Source organism: Malus domestica, chromosome 11 (assembly GCF_042453785.1).
Source record: "Malus domestica chromosome 11, GDT2T_hap1".
Lineage (NCBI taxonomy): Eukaryota > Viridiplantae > Streptophyta > Magnoliopsida > Rosales > Rosaceae > Malus > Malus domestica.
In genome coordinates, this window is record NC_091671.1 from 12,709,612 (window position 1) to 12,730,328 (window position 20,717).

The 20,717-nt window shown below is 36.6% G+C and overlaps 1 protein-coding gene across 1 annotated transcript; it reads left to right on the forward strand.

The window, feature by feature from the left end:
* The first annotated feature begins 10,753 nt into the window (after positions 1–10,753).
* Positions 10,754–12,921, forward strand: LOC103447904 (lysM domain receptor-like kinase 4). The gene has a single exon (XM_008387118.4). The coding sequence runs from the start codon at positions 10,876–10,878 to the stop codon at positions 12,721–12,723; it is 1,848 nt and encodes a 615-aa protein (XP_008385340.3). The 5' UTR covers positions 10,754–10,875; the 3' UTR covers positions 12,724–12,921.
* The last annotated feature ends 7,796 nt before the right edge of the window (positions 12,922–20,717 follow it).

Here is a 20,717-nt window from a genome sequence, read left to right on the forward strand (position 1 = left end):
GGGCCGAAGTAACTAGATGTTGTCTTGAATTAATGCTCGATATGAGGCGGTGCTCAATCTGAAATGATGCTCAACTAGAAGTAGCACATGCTGCAAGGCTGCGAGGCTCGTGACTTATATTGCCTTGGCTCGGCTTGTGGCGTTGAAGGTGAGGGAGTCTCTTTTATAGAATAAGGGCTCGCTCCTCATTACAAAAATGATGGGTTATAGTTGGTGTTCGCGGCGATGCTCTCTAATAAAGGTGAGGGAGTCCCTTTTATGAAATAAAGGATCGTTCCTCAATACATAAATGATGGGCTAGAGTTGATGTTCTCTAATGATGGTGAGGGAGTCCCTTTTATAGAATAAGGGCTCGCTCCTCAATACATAAACGATTGGTGCTTTCTAATGAAAGTGAGGGAGTCCCTTTTATAGAATAAGGGCTCGCTCCTCAGTATATAAATAATGGGCTAAGTCCCCCAAGTATTTTTCATGAGGCCCAGTTAAGGCCCAATATATTTTACATGATGTAGCCCCCCAAGTGTTCGGTAAATAAAGTTTGTTGGCTGGAGACTTTAACTTGAATCCATGTATGGGCCGAAGTGGTGGTTGTTCGGAGGCAGTATTTGTATACCATTCACTGAAGCTTTGCAGGTGAAGCTTTGCAAGTGAAGCTTTGAAGCTAGAGCTCTGTAAATGAAGCTTTCGAAGCTAGAGCTTTTGTAAATGAAGCTTTTGAAGCTGTAGCTCTGTAAATGAAGCTTTTGAAGCTAGAGCTTTTGTAATGAAGTTTTGAAGCTAAAGCTCTGTAAATGAAGCTTTTGAAGCTAGAGCTTTTGTAAATGAAGCTTTTAAAGCTAGAGCTTTTGTAAATGAAGCTTTTGAAGCTAGAGCTCTGTAAATGAAGCTTTTGAAGCTGATTGACATGAGTGATGCTCATGAATGTTGACATGAGTGATGCTCATGAATGTTTATGTATGATTGATATGAGTGATGCTCATGAATGTTTTTGTATGATTGACATGAGTAATGCTCATGTATAATTTGAAGTACTGAACATACTTTTGATCACCTAGTTGGTGGTAATAGCGGCGGGGTGCTGAATAATTTTTTGTAGCACTGGGCGTACTTTTGGTCGCCTGGTTGGTGCTATTTTGGGCTTATGGGCCTTCGCCCTTTACACAACATTCCAGCCCATTTATTTCAGCTTTGCCGTTTTTTTTTTATTTTTTATTTTTTATTATTACCCTCTAATGGGGTTTATACAGATGTCTCTGAAAGATAAGAAAAATAAATTACATGTTTTCAACATGTTGATGGGCATCTTCTGGTCCAACAGAAAGTGGAGACGGAAAAACTTGGTGGGCATCTTCTTATCTTTAATCATGTTATCCTGTGGGATAGTGGAGTAGTGGAATAGTGGAGCATCTTCTTTTCGGCTTTTCCTTTTCTGCTTTCTGCTTTTCTTTCTGATTTTCTTTCTATTTCTTGACTCTGATGAATATGGTAGACAAGGATTAATAATAGATTTAATAATAAGAAAATAATCTTATCTCCGCTTTTGCTTTCTTCTTTTCACTTTCCTCTCTTTCTGTCTCTGAGTTGTCATGCATGTGCACCCTTGAATCTGCAGGTTGGCCACGATGGTGATGTTGTGCTGGTATCGTGCCTTCTGGTGGCATCTTCGGATTGGGTTATCCTCCTGCGTCGGCTTCAGCTTCTGGCTTAGAAGCTGACTCAAAACCCGGCTTTCGTTAATACTCACAGATTGGCTTGCCCAGAAGAGTTTCTGGTAGCATCTTCGAACTGTCATAGCAAATAGTTTGCTACAATATCCGAAAAGGTAATAGTTCCCAAACGTTGTAATGGAACCGATAGCCCAAGTCCTTAACTCATTCTCCAACTCCTGCCCCGAAGTCCCGACTTTGAAATCCAAGCAGAGTTTCAACAAAAACACCTCCGCAATAACAACTTCAGCCAAGTAATTTACATCACATTCTCCCTCACTAAGCCCTCCAAAAATGTCACTACTCACTAAAGGCAAGAATGACTCAAAACCCTCATTTGAGTTTATCCAAACACGAATTAAGCCCGAAAAAGGCGTAATCAAAATGTCACTCTCACCCGAAAGAACACAGATTCATATAGCCAAGAATCGTTCCCACAAAATCCCTAACATTTCTCATCACTTTTTTCTCTCTCTTCAATGACAAGTCCATCTTAAACAAATCAACACACACATTGTACACCTAGCGAACCACCGGAGCGAGCATCGCGACACTCTTGGAAGAACCGCAAGAAGCAGAACACATCGACAGCAGCTGAAACAAGTCATATGCGGCTGATACTCGGTCCAAATGGTCATCTTTCGGATGATTCCAGCTGTGAAAGGCCAATGCCGCGTAGACCCATGTTGATTCGAGAGGCGGGTCGACTCGAGCTTGCATCATTTCATAGAATTCCTCAGCAAAGTCGGAGCATTTAGGGCTTTGCTTGGGAATTTCAGATAAAAGGTTTTGGATTGATTGGGTTATCTTGAGGTCGTAGTTTTTGCCGATTAGGGTTTTGATGTTTGGTGTATTTGGGGAATTTATGGAGTCGGTTAGATCGAGAACCATGATTGAATGCTAAAATACGACCAATTTATTGTCTTGCCTGCCACCTCCTCTCACTATGTCTGTTGCCCACGCTAGCAGTCCCTTCATCTATCTTCATTTTTCTCTCTCTGCAGAGTACAAAGAAGGTTAAAGCAGTGCACACACATACGCACAGAGTGTGTGTTTTGGTGTTAATGGGTCTTGATTTTAGGCCAATTGGGTGGAGATGCTAAATCTTGGTGGAGATTGAGAGTGATGGATTTGGTTTTTTGTGATTTTGCAAATTCACGACGGAGGTGAAAAATTGAGAGAGAACCGACATAACTTTTTGTGTCGATTCCTACAGACGGCGCCAAATGTTGATGCATAAAATCGGAGGTCTTGGAACAACGTAAATCCGACCGTGAATCTGCAAGTAATGTAAATAACACCAAATGTATCGTGGTTCACCCCATGGTTTGGGCTACGTCCACACTTATATTGTATTTATCTGAGAGGTGAGGGAGAGAACCTCTGAATATGAAAGGGGATGTGAGAGAGGTGAGAAGGATTAAGAAATGGCCTCCCCTAATTGTGAGGGTGAGGAGTCATTTTATAGAATAAGGGCTCCTCACTTATTACATATTTGCTCATTCCTTTATTACATAATTACATTTAAATCCCCTGAGTATTTGTACGATATCTAAATATAGAGCCCCTAAATATGATATAAACAGTACCCAATTTATTTGACAAGATAAATGATCAAAGGTGGACTTTGGCAATAGCTTTTGGAGCTAACCCAATTTCTTTGAAAAAAAATGAAATGGAGCTAACCCGGTTAGAATTCTTTTTACTTGCTATTAAAAAAATTGAAATTTCCCACTTTTTTTGTTTTTATTTTAGTTTTAACACAAAATCCATGAAAAAATGGAGAGAAAAGTGAAGATGGAGAAAAGAAAAGAGAGGTAGTAAGTAAAATTATACGTAACAGGGCTATTTTGGTCATTTTACCATGAAAAATTGGTTGTTTAACCCTTTTTAAAGTTAATTTGGATGGAACACTAATAGAAGGACCACATTGATTGCGGGGTTAAAATTCAGGGACTACTTTGATCGATTTTCAACTTTAGGGACCATCATGATTGATAGATCAATTTCAGAGACCATTTGTGAGAAAAACCTTAAAAACTATCATTTTGAGAGAAACAAATTAAAAAATTGCAAAAGAAATGTTAACTTGGCTTTGTTTTGTTAGTCAAACATCCGCAGACTATCCATATACATCCAAGCTCCCCAGATATATTATAAAAATTCCAAAATTTGATGGACTCAAATTTTCTTCAATCTCACTGAGCATAAAAAATCCAACAAATGAGAATATGCATGTTTGTTTATGGATGTATACATCTGTTTATACATGTATTGATACTATAGAGAGAGAGAGAAAAAAAAAAGAGTAGTACTGATACTATAGAGAGAGAGAGAGAGAGAGAGAGAGAGAAACAAAAAAGAGTAAGAAACTGGAGATTTTTGCAACCAGTAAGAGGTCTTAGGCATACCTATTAGTTGCTGAACCGCTTAGATTATGGCAGTCGGCATCATCGGAAGGCTAAGGGCCTGTTTGGTATCTCATTTGAAATTTTTTATCATTTCTCAAAACATTTCTTGAAAACAATTTTTTTTAAGACTAAAAAACTTGATTGGTTTGCAATTTTAAATTTTAAATCTTACAACTTAAACTAGGCAAAGAGATCTAAAAAGAGGGGGTCCTAGGAGGGAGAAACAAGAGAGAGGAGAAAAGAAAGTAACAAATGATTGAAGGAAAGAGAAAGAAGAGAGGATTGGACAAGATAGAGAGAAAGAGAAGTGAGAGGAAGAACCGAGAGAATGAAGAGAGCAGATTGGAGAAGAGACGAAAAAGGTAAAAAAAAAAAGAGGAGAAAGAAAGAAGAAAAGATATAGAGATATATTTGGAGCGAGAGGGGATGAGGGAGACAATAAAGGAGTGAGTTTAGGTTTAAAAACTCTAAAAACTCACTTTTTAATATTTTTAGAGAATAGACTATATTTTTAAGTTAGTCTTGAGTTCAGTTTTTGAAAATAGTCTTAGCAAACAAGTTTTTAAGGCCTAAACCTTGAAAATTGTTTTTGAGTTAAAAAAGTTGTATTCAAGTAGAGTATCAAACATGCCCTAAGTTTTTTCTGGGTTTCAGAGGAGAAGGACAACTTTGAGACCAAGGAGATCCAAATGAGATTTAAGTGACGCAACTGCGAAGGCAAGTTGAAGAGTCTATGAACAGATTAATTGAGTTAGGGATATAGGTTTTGGGTCTGCCCTTGAATATCGGGACAATCTGGACAAATTTGGGTTTTAGGGTTGTAGGGATTTGAATGAACTGAAATTGATTTGGATGAACAATTTTTGGTTTCGATTCACAGTAGAGCAAGAATGAAGCGGTGGAGGAGGAACGAATGAAGCTGTGAGAAAATTTAGATGAGCAGTTTTTGGTTTCGATTTGCAATGGAGGAAGAATGAAGCAGTTGAGGAGGCATGAATGAAACTGAGAAAATATGCTTATGGATGGAACGGTGTGGAAGACTGTAGACTGATCTGAAGAGGCAGGGCATTTTCACACGTGTAACACACTTTCACGATCAATAACACATAATATTTCAATGAACCAATGATGCACAATATTGACATTTAACCCCATTAATCAACCAATCCGATAGAAATAAAATCCATTCATAAACTATACTTTATAAAATTTATAAATAAACTAGTTGGAAATCCTAAAGTAATCACATCGACATCTACCGTCTTGTCTAAATCGGTTCTCAAAGATTCTCAAATCTTTCGTTCACGAATACGCTGAAAACTAGTCCTAGAGTGACATAGTTCAACCGAAGCCTACACTCTTAAGTTTCAACATTCTAGATCGACCTAAAAGAATTGTTAAGATCTCTAGGGATCTAGTTCCCGACCAACTCAATGGAACTGAATAGAAAGAGAGATTTTGGACTATTTAACGAAATCCAACTCTAGAATGCTTATGGTCCCCCAATGAGGATTAACCAAGCAGGATCATAGGTATGCCTCCAATAATGTGGTCCCCCATTGCTGATAAACCAAGCAAAATCATGCCTACAATGCGTATGGTTCCTCAATGCGAATTGACCAAGCAAGACCATATACATGCATCAAATGGTGGGGTCCCCCAATGCGGACTAACCAAGAAGAGTCACTCCTATAATGTGTATGGTCCTCCAATGTAGATTAACCAAGCAGAACCATAGGCATGCGTCAAATGGTGTGGTCCCCAATGTGGATTAACCAAGCAGGACCATCCATGTACCACGTTGCTACATGATCTCGCTATAGTTCGAAAGATACCATGCTACATCTTATTGGCGTGCCACAGGTACTGTTCAAGCAATTGGGGTTTCTGCCATCTTTAACAAGGAAAATTGCAGCTTCTGGGACATGAGAAAGGAGGAAAGAAAAAAGTTGGACTCTATAATGTGTATTTGCTTAATGGTAATCTGTGGTGCAACTAGGCCTGGCAAACGGGTCGTGTCAGTCGTGTTCGTGTCGTTTTCGTGTAACACCTGTTATCTTAACGGGTCGTGTCGTGTCACACCCGTTATCTTAACGGGTCCTTAACAGGTCGTGTCACTTTACCCAACGGGTAAAGTGACCCGACCCGTTATGACCCGTTAAGAAAAATATATTTTTTTTCTTAAATTTGCACATACCACACATTGCCACATAAATATTACTTCAAAACATTAAAATACATTTGTTGTTTAAGTACTACATCTACACTCGAAAATAAGAGCCTAATAAAAAAATAATACATACACTACTAATCTATTACAAATTTTAAATGTGCAAGGATATGCAAAATGAAACAGTTTTTGTTTTCAAGGTTGTGAAATCTTTCTCAAAAGTTTAAACCTCAATTTACAAAATCCTCGATTTACATTGATCATCATGAAATTGCATTGGAACTTTGGCTTGATCTATTGCCTTCAAGAGTTATGTTGATGATGTTTTCAGTAAGGTTTTCCACGTCATAACTCTCTTCTGCATAAACTAAGCATAGAAAAACTAAACATTAAAAATCATTCAAATTATGAGAAGTTTACCAAAATAATTATGAAAAAAAATAAAACAATAGTACTATACCATACTTTTATTAAGTATAAACATAAGATTTTGTGGTATCCACTAGTGTAAATATTTTAAATTGAAGATCGAATTCAATCATTGTATTCATATAAGGTCAAGGAGTGTAGTTGTAAAAAATCATCAAAATCGGAGTTAAATTAACCGTTAAATCGTGATTTTTCGTTTATAACCGTCGAAAAGTTTTGTCCCGTTACTTGCTCTCTGAATGTTTGTTTTTTGCAATTTTTGGCGTATGCAATCTCGAAATATATACAAACATGTTTGACGGTTGGATCATTGAAACTAGTTTCGTAGAATGAGTATCCCATCAAAACAATAGATTCACTAATATTTAAGAGTTTATTCATACTTTTATTAAGTATAACATAAGCTTTTGTGGTATCCACTAGTGTAAATATTTTAAATTGAAGATCGAATTCAATCATTGTATTCATATAGGGTCAAGGAGTGTAGTTGTAAAAAATCATCAAAATCGGAGTTAAATTGACCGTTAAATCATGATTTTTCGTTTATAACCGTCGAAAACTTTTGTCCCGTTACTTGATCTCTGAATGTTTGTTTTTTGTAATTTTTGACGTATGCGATCTCGAAGTATATACAAACATGTTTGATGGTTAGATCTTTGAAACTAGTTTCGTAGAATGAGTATCCCATCAAAACAATAGATTCACTAATACTTAATAGTTTATTCATACTTTTATTAAGTATAATATAAGATTTTGTGGTATCCACTAGTGTAAATATTTTAAATTGAAGATCCAATTCAATCATTGTATTCATATAAGGTCAAGGAGTGTAGCTGCAAAAAATCATCAAAATTAGAGTTAAAATGACCGTTAAATCGTGATTTTTCTTTTTATAACCGTCGAAAAGTTTTGTCCCGTTAATTGATCTCTGAATGTTTGTTTTTTGTAATTTTTGACGTATGCGATCTCGAAGTATACACAAACATGTTTGACGGTTGGATCTTTGAAACTAGTTTCGTAGAATGAGTATCCCATCAAAACAATAGATTCACTAATACTTAATAGTTTATTCATACTTTTATTAAGTATAACATAAGATTTTGTGGTATCCACTAGTGCAAATATTTTAAATTGAAGATCGAATTCAATCATTGTATTCATATAAGGTCAAGGAGTTTAGCTGCAAAAAATCATCAAAATCAGAGTTAAAATGACCGTTAAATCATGATTTTTCTTTTTATAACCGTCGAAAAGTTTTGTCCCGTTAATTGATCTCTGAATGTTTGTTTTTTGTAATTTTTGACGTATGCGATCTCGAAATATATACAAACATGTTTGACGGTTGGATCTTTGAAACTAGTTTCGTAGAATGAGTATCCCATCAAAACAATAGATTCTCTAATACTTAATAGTTTATTCATACTTTTATTAAGCATAACATAAGATTTTGTGGTATCCACTAGTGTAAATATTTTAAATTGAAGATCGAATTCATTACTTGTATTCATATAGGGTCAAGGAGTGTAGTTGTCAAAAATCATCAAAATCGGAGTTAAAATAACCGTTAAATCGTGATTTTTCGTTTATAACCGTCGAAAACTTTTGTCCCGTTACTTGATCTCTAAATGTTTTTTTTTGCAATTTTTGGCGTATGCGATCTCGAAGTATATACAAACATGTTTGACGGTTGGATCATTGAAACTAGTTTTGTAGAATGAGTATCCCATCAAAACAATAGATTCACTAATACTTAAGAGTTTATTCATACTTTTATTAAGTATAACATAAGATTTTGTGGTATCCACTAGTGTAAATATTTTAAATTGAAGATCGAATTCAATCATTGTATTCATATAGGGTCAAGGAGTGTGGTTGTAAAAAATCATCAAAATCGGAGTTAAAATGACCGTTAAATCGTGATTTTTCGTTTATAACCGTCGAAAAGTTTTGTCCCGTTACTTGGTCTCTGAATGTTTGTTTTTTGCAATTTTTGACGTATGCGATCTTGAAGTATATACAAACATGTTTGACGGTTGGATCGTTGAAATTAGTTTCGTATAATTCGTATCCCATGAAGTTCAATGGTGTGTGTGTGTATATGTATTTATTTATTAAGTAGATTTAAATCTATTTATTTTGTATGTATAATTATTATAGTTTTTAGGGGTATAAAATTTAATATATATATATATATAATTATTATAGTTAATATTTTGGGTATAATTATTATAGTTAATTTAATATATATATATAATTATTATAGTTTTTAGGGGTATAAAATTGTTAAATTAATATATATATATATATATAATTATTATAGTATTTTTTTAGGGTTATAAATTATTAAATTAATATTCCACTTATCGTGTATCGTGTTACCCACGTGTATACCCGAACAAACCCGTTATCTTAACAGGTGCTTATCGGGTTACCCGATAACGACCCGTTTCGTTATCGTGTCGACCCGAACACCTGTTAATTTCGTGTCGTGTCGTGTCGGGTTATCGGGTCGTGTCAGGAATTGCCAGGCCTAGGTGCAACTATAAATAATAGTGGTACCTTGTGGTGCAATTATAAAATTACAGCAGAAGTATAGACTTGCAATTACCTAGTAGAATTTAAAATGTTTACCTATTAATCGTCTACCATTAAGTTGTTAAACTCCAATTCCACCAAACCGAACTCCACTATTCCCTTTGGTATCAAATGAAAGCTGCATATGAAATCAACGTCGTGTAGCATTATAACTTTTAACCATATTGATGATGTTGAAGTGAATAACTAAAATGAAGAGTAAACATAGGCATACGATAGATTTGGAAGTATCAATATTAAGAACAGTGTTTTCTGTTGGCTTTTAGTATACAGTAATATGCTAAATTGTCCGACCAACTCATAGAAGAGTGAGATTCTAGTATTGGAGTTTATGAGTGGTCGTACACATCTACCTGATTCAACTAGCGGACACAAAAATTTCTTAAATGACAGGGTTGTGTTTCTCAATTTTACGTTATAGTATCAATAAGAATCCACTAAGTTTTTAACATGCGGCTAGATTGTACCACATATTTGTTTGGGGTTTAACCTTAATCTTACTCAAGGTTCTAAAAGACATTAGGCGCTAGTAGGGTGGTGGGTTAGGGCCTAGCGCCTAGACGGTTATGCGGGGTCTAGACGGGTGCCTAAGCAGACTAGGCGGATGTAAGTAAATCTATTATATTTTGTGTAAATAAGTGTCTGTTTATACTTAAAAATTCAATAAGTGCTTATGTACTTAAAAAAATAAAAAATAAAAAAATTTATTTTGAATAAATAATTATAAATATGGATATATGTGTAAATTTTAAGGGCATTATATGTTAGTTTCATAATGTTTTTCAAACCCATTCAACAAGTGGGATGTTAGGTGGCACGTTGGTATTGGGCAACAATTAAAAATAGGTTTGTCACGTGGGATTGGGAGAGGAAGTTTCCCACTGCATCGTCTTCTTCCTCGAAAAAAGCTGTGCTCCTCATTCTCCATATTAAAAACAGAGGCCCTGCGTCTTTCCTTTCTCAACCATGCTCAGACCTACTGAGCCTCTAGCGCCTGCCTAGGCGCCCTAGTTGCCACCTAGCACCCATAGGCACCCGCCCAAGCTCTTCAGGCACCTGCCTATTATCTTCTCTGATTTTCCTCCCGATTTGGACTGAATCAGGGCAGATGACCACCGTGTAGCGCCTAGGCGCCGCCTAGGCCGATTTTAACTTTTAAGAACATTGATCTTACTCTCTAAACCGGTCAAATTTAACAAAAAATAAAATGAAGAAAATTGAATTGAAAAATTGCAACTACAACTATTAGAGGATCTTTGATTGCAAAAAACACAGAAAAAAACAAGTCAAGGTGTTCCCATCTGATCATCGCTATTCTAGCCGGCCATTAGTGGCATTTTCTGGTTATTTTTTTCCTTAATTATACGTTGACTATGCTTTTCACCTTGCATATTGGCCGGACATGCAAATATTAAAACACAAATAGCCATCATTCATTGCTAGCTCTCTCATCAGCAATCAACTAATTAATTAACTAATCCCATCTCAACCAAATCAATTCTTCCTCTCCTTTTCTTAAACCACCTAACAGAATTAAATTTACAATTTCCGATATCAGAAAACCATGGTTTACCTCTCCCTTCTAATCTTGGTTTCCCTAAGTTCAAGCTATGCTCAGCAGTTCTATGACCAATCTGATTGCGGTGTTGAGGCTAGCAATTCAGGCTCAAGATACATTTGCAATATGTTCCAAAATTCTTGCCAAACATTCTTGGTCTACAGAGCCAACCCGAATTTTCAAACTGTTTCGAATGTCTCAGACTTGTTTCGAATGGATTCTGATCAACTGCTTGGACTCAACAATCTCACATCTCCTTCTGAGGAACTGAAAGCAGGTAGGGAAGTTATTATTCCCATTAAATGTTCTTGCTCAGGTCAATATTTTCAGGCAAGTTTCAGCTACACGGTTTTGCAAAACACGTCATACTCCGAGGTTGCTTGTGGGGTTTTCGAAGGCTTGCTCAAGTCGTTTACACTCAAGGAGGAAAATATGTCCCAAGAAAACAAGCTTGTGGTTGGCACTGAGCTTCTTGTGCCTCTAAGATGTGCTTGTCCTGATAAGTTAGCTAGCAGTAGTGGAGTGAAGTACCTTGTGACCTACCCTCTCATAGAAGGCGACAGGCCAGTCATCTTAAGCCAGAAGTTTGGCATCTCTCCTGAAGATTTTTTATCAGTGAATCATTTAGCAAATGACGAAACTGTGTTTCCGAATACGACTGTTTTAGTTCCCTTGAGAGCAGCTCCGGAGTTAAACTTCAACATCCAATATTCTCCCCCTCCAGCTCCTACTCTTCTTCCCACAATTGCTGTGGAAAAATCTAATAGAAATGCGAAACTGATCAAGAAATTGTATGTAGCCGGGTCTGTTGTTGGGTTTTCTCTGCTACTGGCAGCTTTAATTGCATTTGTAATTTTGTACAGAAGGGCCTTAAGGAAATGGAAGAGAGAGAAGATCATGTCCTTTACTGCTTTAAGCTCTCCAATTTCATGTTCAACTGTCAGAAGCCCGTTTAAATCCGGTCAGACAGGCAGAAGCTCTCCGATTTCATCATGTTTATCGCCTGATATTCTTGCTGGATTGAAGTACTCGTTGTTCAATTATAGCATAGAAGAGCTGAGGAGAGCAACAAGGGATTTCAATGAAGAAAACAAGATTGGTTCTCAAGCGTACAGGGGAATAATAAATAATGTTGAAGTGATGATCAAGCAGATGAGATTTGAGGACACGAGCCATGTTATTGACGTGCATTCGAAGATCAACCACATCAACATCTTGAACTTAGAGGCGGTTTCTTACGGCGAAAATCACATGTCATGGTCTTATCTAGTTTTCGAGTTTCCGAGCAATGGCTGCTTGAGGGGCTGCTTGTCTAGTCCATCTAGTCCTATCAAGTGGCATTGGCGAACACAAATAGCTTTCGATATTGCAACTGGACTACACTACTTACACTGTTGTACTTTCCCTTCTTGTGCTCACCTAGGCATAAACACTAGAAACATTTTTGTGACAGCAAATTGGAGGGCAAAGCTTTCGAACATTGGAACCATATCGGCTGAGGGATTTTCGGAAGGAAATGACAAAGGATGGGTTGCACCAGAGTACCTTCTACACCGATCAGCTTCTGAGAAGGTGGATATTTTTGCATTTGGAGTTGTTTTGCTTGAGCTCATCTCAGCAAGAGAGGACATTGATGGGAAGTCGTTTAAAGAGTCCATCAAATTTTTGGGAGGGGGTGCTAGCGAAGGCGGTTTCCTCGAACAACTTAGGAGCTTCATGGATCCACAGTTGGAGGATTATCCTCTTGCAGAGGCCTTATGCTTAGCTGTTTTAGCGAAGGCCTGTGTGGAGGACGATCCTCTCCATCGGCCATCCATCGATGACATCATGAAAGTGCTCGCAAGAATGGTATGATCGAGAACTTGATCAATAATGAAGAACCACGTTCGTTACCGATCAGGGTATAAAAATTGTTCATCAAGTAATGTAATGGTCTAAAATATGTAATTAACTAGCTTGATATATGCTTTCTCGTGCTTCTAATTAAACTCACCTATACATACATACATACATACATACATACATACATACATACATACTCGTTGAATAGGTTTTCTACATTGATCATATGTTTTAGTTTATGGAAGTTACTTTTCTGCATCATTAATTTTTTGTTCATGTTTTAGTTTATAATTCGTAAAAGTGTCTGCAAGATGTTGCAGGTATTTAAAATATTTTGAAAATGTATACCATTAAAAAACAGAGGTTGTAGAAGTTAGATTTATAAAATTCAAAAGGTTACATTCATTAGCATATTGAACAAATTAATTACATTATATTAAACTATTTTTATTTTTATTTTTACAAAACATGAGAAATAAATAATTTGTAGAAAGTTCTGTTTACAAATTATTTGGAACTTTAACACCGTTCAGAAGTTCTAGCCGATCATGGGATATTTGGAAATATAGCTATTTTTGAAATCACTTATTGAAATATAACCTACATTTTCTAAAATTATAAAACTAACCAAAATTACAATTAAAAAGACATAATTACCCTTAACCTTCTCTTAACACTCCTGTGCTGTCTTTACACTCCTCATCTCCATTGAAACACCACCACCAAACTTCTCTTTACCCAAAGGTGATTGAACCAAGTGATCCCGCCAAGCAGTAACTGCAATACTAGATGAAGAAATAGTCAAAACTAACAAGAGTTTTTTGAAAACTTATTCGTGGTGTGGCTATGAACCCAGTCGAGCATCTTCACGGAGGAGGTAATCACCACATATTGGATTAGCTACAATAGTATGGCGTAACGCTTCTCCTGGGAAGAAGGTTGGTTTCATTGTTGCTAGGTGGACTGGTGGTCTCAGAGGACAAGTTGCTGCAAACGTCTCTAAGGCAGACAAGTGATGAGATTACATTTTTTGACTTTTTCTATATTTGCCGTGTTTGGACTGTTTATATTTTATTCAACACTAGTTTGGAGCGTTTTGTGGAGGAAATTTTGTTTAAGAAAAAAAAAACAACGGGGACGAAGATTTAGAAAAGAAACACCACGATTCTAGAAGCAGGGAAGGTTTTAAACTGAGGGCAATAAGACTTTTTAACTTCAATTTTGGTTAGTTTTATAATAAATGAAAAATGTAGGCTATATTCCAACAGGTGATCTCTAAAATGGCTATATTTCCAAGTTGCCCGCCGATCATCAGTTATACCTTGAGATTTCATTTCTTGTACGCACTAAACTCATTCACCACAAATGTTTAGTGCAAGGTTACAATAGTAATTTCATATTGTACAACAGATTCAAGGTATAATATGATAACAATCTTCCATTTAAAGTTTCTTTTTTCGAAAACAATGTCAGAAATCTGTAATGCAAATGGTCTCAGCATTTGTTCATTACAAAAAGCTGAGAATATACCTTGCTATATAATCACAACGTGGGAGAAGGTTTGGTTAGAAAAACCCAGAAAAAAAATTCTTGGTTACGTTACGTTATAAACTTACATCCTTCAGATTGGATTTGGTTTTGCACATAAGTGTAGTTTTGTAAACATTTCCAAGGACAAATCTCCATTTAATTTCAGAGAAAGTATACCCAATTGTGCAAAACGTTAAACACTAAATCTCATAATGTTTAGCGTAAACGAAGCAATCACGTCCTCTATAAATACATGGAACTCAGCAGTACAACCCAAAACAGCAAAAAAAGAAAACACAGAAAACCAAAATTACAGAAAATGATTCAAGACTTTCCTTCGCTTCACATTTTCTCAGCAACCAAACAAAACACAGAAAATGCTCAATTGGGAGCTAAATTAATAGAAATTGAAAAGAGGAAGAAGCTTACACTATGTTTGGATGAAGAAATTTAAGATTACCAAGGAATTTCAAAATGACGGAAATTGAAATGACAAGATTTTATTTTCTAGAATTTGTAAATTTTCTTGTTTGGTTAACCTAAAAGAACAATGGAATTGAATACGGAATTTGTTATTTTTTAATTCTCAATCATAAAAATTAGGAAATGACACCTATTTACATCAAATTTGAATTTGGGAATTGGAGGTCCCAAATTCCAAGTTTTTTTTTCCACGCGGAAATTCTAAATTTCTATGTTTATGAATCCAAACAAGAGAATTTATGTATGTCAATTTATAAATTCTGACTTTTACCAAAATTTCAAGTTTATTTCCTTCATCCAAACATAGTGTTAGAGATCACGGTTATTACCCAATTTTGGCTAAATTCGAGCCTACTCACAACAATTCCAATTTGTACAACCTCAAATAACTATTACCAAGATGAATCTTAAACATGCAATTGATTACACGTTTTGCGGAGCAAATTATGCAAAATTAAATGTCCCTTAAGGGTAAAGAAATTCAATGACCTCCCTCTAGTGGTAGGGTTAAACCATTAGGGTGCGTTGCATCGAACTAATTCTAATTGGACTGACTTAGGCTATCTCTAATCGAAGGGTCTAGAGGGCCAAAAAATAGTTCGAAAATCGTCTCCAATCGAGAGCCAGGCCAAAGGGCTCGTGGGTCCCACTGGACAAAAAAAGGCTAAAAGGCCAACCGGCCGGCCTAAAGCAGCCAGCCAACCGAGCTCCCATTCAAACCCCAACGGTTAGTTGACGTTAGTATGACGCCAGCTAGCAATAACTAGCTAACGTAAATCACCGTTAATTTTTGAATTTTTTTTTCTTTTTTTTGGGCCAAATTTTTTTTTTTAAATTCTCATTTTTTCCTATAAATACCTAAGTCATTCCTACACCATTCATCACAAATTTTTCACCATTCCTACATCATTTCAATTCTCCTATTTTCTTACCTCTTCCAATAATATTTCTTTCAATTTTTGCAATAATTTTCAAATGACCTCATCTGTAATGAAAGGTAGGGCTTGGACCCGAAAAGAAGATGAAGCTCTTTGTAGGGCTTATAGATGGGTGTCGAAAGATAGTGTGAGGGGGAGTTCTCAAACAAGTGAAGGTATTTGGTCTCGTGTGTCCAAAAAATACTTAAAGTTCTACGAAGGCACCACTCCACCAAATACCTAAAACCATGAGAGTTGTTCTTCAAGATGGAAGAAATATCTTCAGCCAAGTTTGAACAAATGGCATCAAGCACTATTAGCAACCGCAAGTAGACATGAAAACGGCACTAATTACTGCGATGAAGTAGGTGTTTTCATAATTTATTTTAAATATTTAATTATATTACATTTAATTTCATAAATTAATTTCCTTTGATTTTTTGTAATTATATTTAATTATATTACATTTAATTTCATAAGTTAATTTCCTTTAATTTTTGTAATTATATTTTTTAGGTACGCCAAGCGAAGGAATTGTATATGGAGGGTAGCTCAAAACCCTTTCAGTTTCACGGTTGTTGGGAAATTTGTAAATGGTGGGTATTATTTGAAGATCCATCTCAACATAGACTAGGTCCTACGCCGGTGTTCGGAACTACATCCTCAGTTGTAGATATGGATCTCCTACCATTCAACAAATAAGGGTAGAAAATTCGTCTTCGGGTTAAGGTTACATACCTAGGGCTATGGGACGAAACAAGGCCCAAAGGTTGAAGGAAAAGGGCAAGGCAATGGGTGATTACGCCGCTCAATAGGAAATGGCAGCCTCATTGCAATTAATGGAGGAGCAAAATGCCTTTGCCGCGGAAGAAATGAACCGTAGGCATAAAAAACGGGCCAAACAAATACAAGAAGAGATGGATGATATGAATATGGAAAGGAACACTTCGAATTACACTCCAATGAGTAAGACCTATTTTGATAGGGAAAAAAAATTATGATCCGGCGACAATTGTCACAGCCCGTCCCGAAAATTTAGTATCGTGGATGTGAACTGAAGAAATTGCCCTTGAGTTTTGGCTGAGCATTTCAAATCGAAACAAGGTTGTGGATCCAATTATGTTTTTTTTTTCCTAAAGTTTGGACCCAATTGGAAGTTAGAAAATTATGGGTTGAGATTGATTGGTTTCAATTGGACCACACAAACATTCTCTTCTTTCTCCCGTGTCTCACTCTCTTTCTCTATTGGACTTTCATTCTCTTTCTCTTCTTCCATTTCGTACGGACACACTCACCATCGAGCCTCCAAGCATGGATCGAAGGTTTTGAAGGCACCATTGTGCTCGTGAGGACCCTACGAACTCACCCATACCCATTTCAGGTAAGAAATCTTTCGTTTTCACGTTGAAATCTCGAGGTCCGATTTGAGTATTGTTCACGAACTTTGTAATGGTTGGTTTTTAGGACAATCCAAGCTCACAGTGAGCTTTAGGAGGTTCTCACGAAGCTCAGGGACGTTCGTTTGAAGGTTTTGGACATCGGGATCACAAGGTTCGAAGGTGGCCGGTTTTGGTGAAATTTCCCGACGTGATTTCGAATGATTTGGAAGTTTTTAAAGGTATAGCCTTCTTCCTCTCGTAATTTGTGAAGTTTTGGTGAAAATTTCATGGAAAATGGTTGAGAATCGAGCGAGAAAATGACGATTATAGGTCTGCCCAGTTTCCGGCGCCAGCGAGTTTTTCCGGCGTCTGGAGGAAGGAGATGACGCGCGTGGGGACGCGTAGACCCGTGCCTATCCCAACACGTGGGGGCGCGTGGCAAGTCCAAAAATTATTCTAAAAATACCTCGACGTCTGTGACGTTGAGTAGGTCACTATGGTATATTCATATACCCAAATTGAGCATCGTATGAGAAGTTATTACGTATTGTTGGTTATGTGCTTTAAAATAATGTTTTTATAGTTGTTTCGCATATAGGTGATACCTATCCCGAGGACAAGCGTATTCAAGGACGTCACGGGGGTTACGACCCTTCGACTTACCAGTGAGTGGGCAGTATTTTTCTGTATTTACCTATATACTATTGATTTTTTTTCCCAGAAATCGAATTTAAATAAAAGTATGTTTTAAAATGCCATGCATGCATATTATATGAAATATGTGAATTAGTATTTGATGCATATATGTGAAATGGTGCTGTGGACGCACAGGTGAGTATCAGGTGAGTTTTATGTTATTCATATGGTTTATTGATGATGTGAATTGCGTTGAGAGCTCATAACCTGCACCCTTGGTGTTAGTGCTTATATTATTCACCCCGCACCACACGCTCACCTTAGATCTAAGTAGGTGCATGTCGTACAGACCATTAGAGGGTTCCGACATGTCGTACAGACCATGAGAGGTGGTTCCGACTTGTAGGTGACTTTAGATTATTATACAGTTGTTGATGAGAGAAGCACTAGAGCGTATTGTTACACCATTCTTGTCATACAGACTACTTCAGGTAGTTCCAATTTATGTGCAGAGTAGTGCCGTACAGGTCACCATTGGTGACTCCGGTTGGATTGGATATTGAGCTATAGAATTAACCGTACAGGACCAACTGCAGGGTCTCCGGTTGATTCCTTATTTCACCTGTTATAATGTTGCATCCTTATTCTGTTATTGACGTTTATAGCATGGCATACTTTCTGGTTTTTTATAAAGATTGGTGATTTGAGATATTTGAAGAATTATATGCATATTATGTTATTTTCTGGGAAAGTATACAGGTTTTACAGTGAGGGGTTAGAAATGTTGCTAAATTGAAATGTTTTCGAAAAGCTTTGTTTTACTGACCTACTCAATTTTGTTTTGCGCCCCTCCAGGTTCTAGTTAGCAGCGTTGGTGGCCCACGAGGATTCCCATGGCGTACTGACAGACTACATAAATGTAGGACTCACATTCGGGTGTTGTAATTTAGTTATGGTCCTACTTGACTGCCCCTAGTACTTATACTCTGAATATGTGTGTTTCACACTTTAACTTACTCTAACATGCTAGTTGGATATTATTGCTAGTAGTTGGTTTTTATTCCTTCGTATTTCTCTTATCTTTTGCTTCCGCATCGCACTTTTGGTTACGTCACGCTCACGTAACGGCTAGCACGCCTTGATTCTAGGATCGGGGTGTGTCAACAGTTGTTTACCTCCGACTATACTCATACAATGGCGGATGATTAAGATAATGATGATTTTAGATATTAAATTTAAGTTGTAGTTTTAAATTTAAGTTGTTGTAGTTTTTAAATTTTAGTTGTAGTTTTTAAATTTAAGTTGTTGTAGTTTTTAAATTTAAATAATAAATTATGTTTGGCTATAACCTTTGACCCTCGGTTAGAGACTGTTTTTTGCTATAGGGCTAAAATGAGCTCTATAACTCTTTGACCCTCAGTTGGAGATGGTAAGAAATATGGTCATGCATTCTACATTAAAATATTAATTTCTTGGAGGGCCAAAGGGTTAAAACGAGTTATTTGGTCAGCTTTCGGTTAAAGATAAGTGTCTGGTACAATATCAGACTAAGAAGTAGATAATTAACAAATTATAATATTATATTATTTCATCAATATCTATTAAAATTCTATCATCAACTCTCTCTTGTTCTGTTTTTTTTTTTCCACTAGAAATCTCTTTCTTTCTCGAAAGCCAATTCCCCACCATTGCAGATTTGCAGAGATCAAATGAAAAACCAACTCACAATTCCACAATTGCATATCAAATCGAAAGCCAATTCCAGAAATCAAAACCCATTTCAAATTCAAAACATAGTTGAGAATCAAAATCCAAATCACATCAGCAATCCAAGCCTCTGCCCCCGACGGAGAACACTCATCGGCAACCGCAAGCTGCTGTCGTCCCAATCCAAGGCATGCAACAAGTAGTTTTGGCTCCTGATACGAAGGTGAGACGATAGGTGGTGACGGCGAGGTCGGTTAGTTGCCATTTGGCCGGAAACAACTCGCCGGACTTCGGCATCGAACCCGTAACTGCGCAGAGCCGCGCAGAGGAGAGCAAGGGAAGGAGAGCGGGAGAAGGAAAAAAAAACGGAGAGAGCGATGGAATGGAAAATGATGAAATATATAGAAAGCAGGATTAAAGTGGGAATAAAAGGGAGTGATATCCACGTATCCTATTTTACTTCTCACACACCTTTTTAATTTTTGGCCGTCGGATCGGATGAATTGAAGAAGATCAACGGATATAAATCATCAAGGAGCGTGTGAGAAGTAAAATAGGGTGTGTAGATAACACATCCCTAATAGAAATTAAGCATGGAAAAAATTGGCTTATGTGAATGGTCAGATTCCATTAGGTCACTGCTCACATCACATATTTACATATTCTCTGAAGAAACTTATTTTAAACATTTTCGATGCATTATCGTGCGTTTGATACTAAATTCCAAATATTTCCTAGACCAGCTGTTCTACTAGAAGGTCTTCCAGCTTCCCATGTTCTTTCTGATATCGAGAATATATGAATCCCACCAAAGTGAAGTCTTATGTAAGACTATATGATTTTGGAAGAGCATGTTATTCACATGATCGACCCAATTGACACTTGTTTTCACATTACTCAATATGAGTTGTTCATGTGTTAGGACTGAAGTGCGGACATGTGTGACTAATTTGTTGTTGAGGAGTAGTTCATGAAGGCTATTGCAGGATTGGTTGCAAATTAAAGATGTTGATATTGAATATAAATCTGTAAAGCCCTTTATTCAACGAATTGAATACCGTACATTAAATAATTGGAGACTTTGGATGCGGTCCCTAGTTATGAATAGTCTTTGACTGAAACCTTGTTGGTTTTCAATTTTTGATCCAAGTCCCTGAAATTAATTGATAATTTATTTCTATGTACGTTACTATATTTTTTAAATTAAAAATTAAAATTTATAGTTGTTTATAGTAATGAGATTTTAAATAAAAAACCATAATTTGTGGGATTAAAAATATTAAAATATAAATATACTATTGTGTGTGTGTGTAAACATGGGTACATTCATAAAAAATAACCAAAAAATTATTGT

Coding starts and splice junctions, on each gene's coding strand:
- LOC103447904 (XM_008387118.4), top strand. CDS start 10,876: ATGGTTTACCTCTCCCTTCTAATCTTGGTTTCCCTAAGTTCAAGCTAT.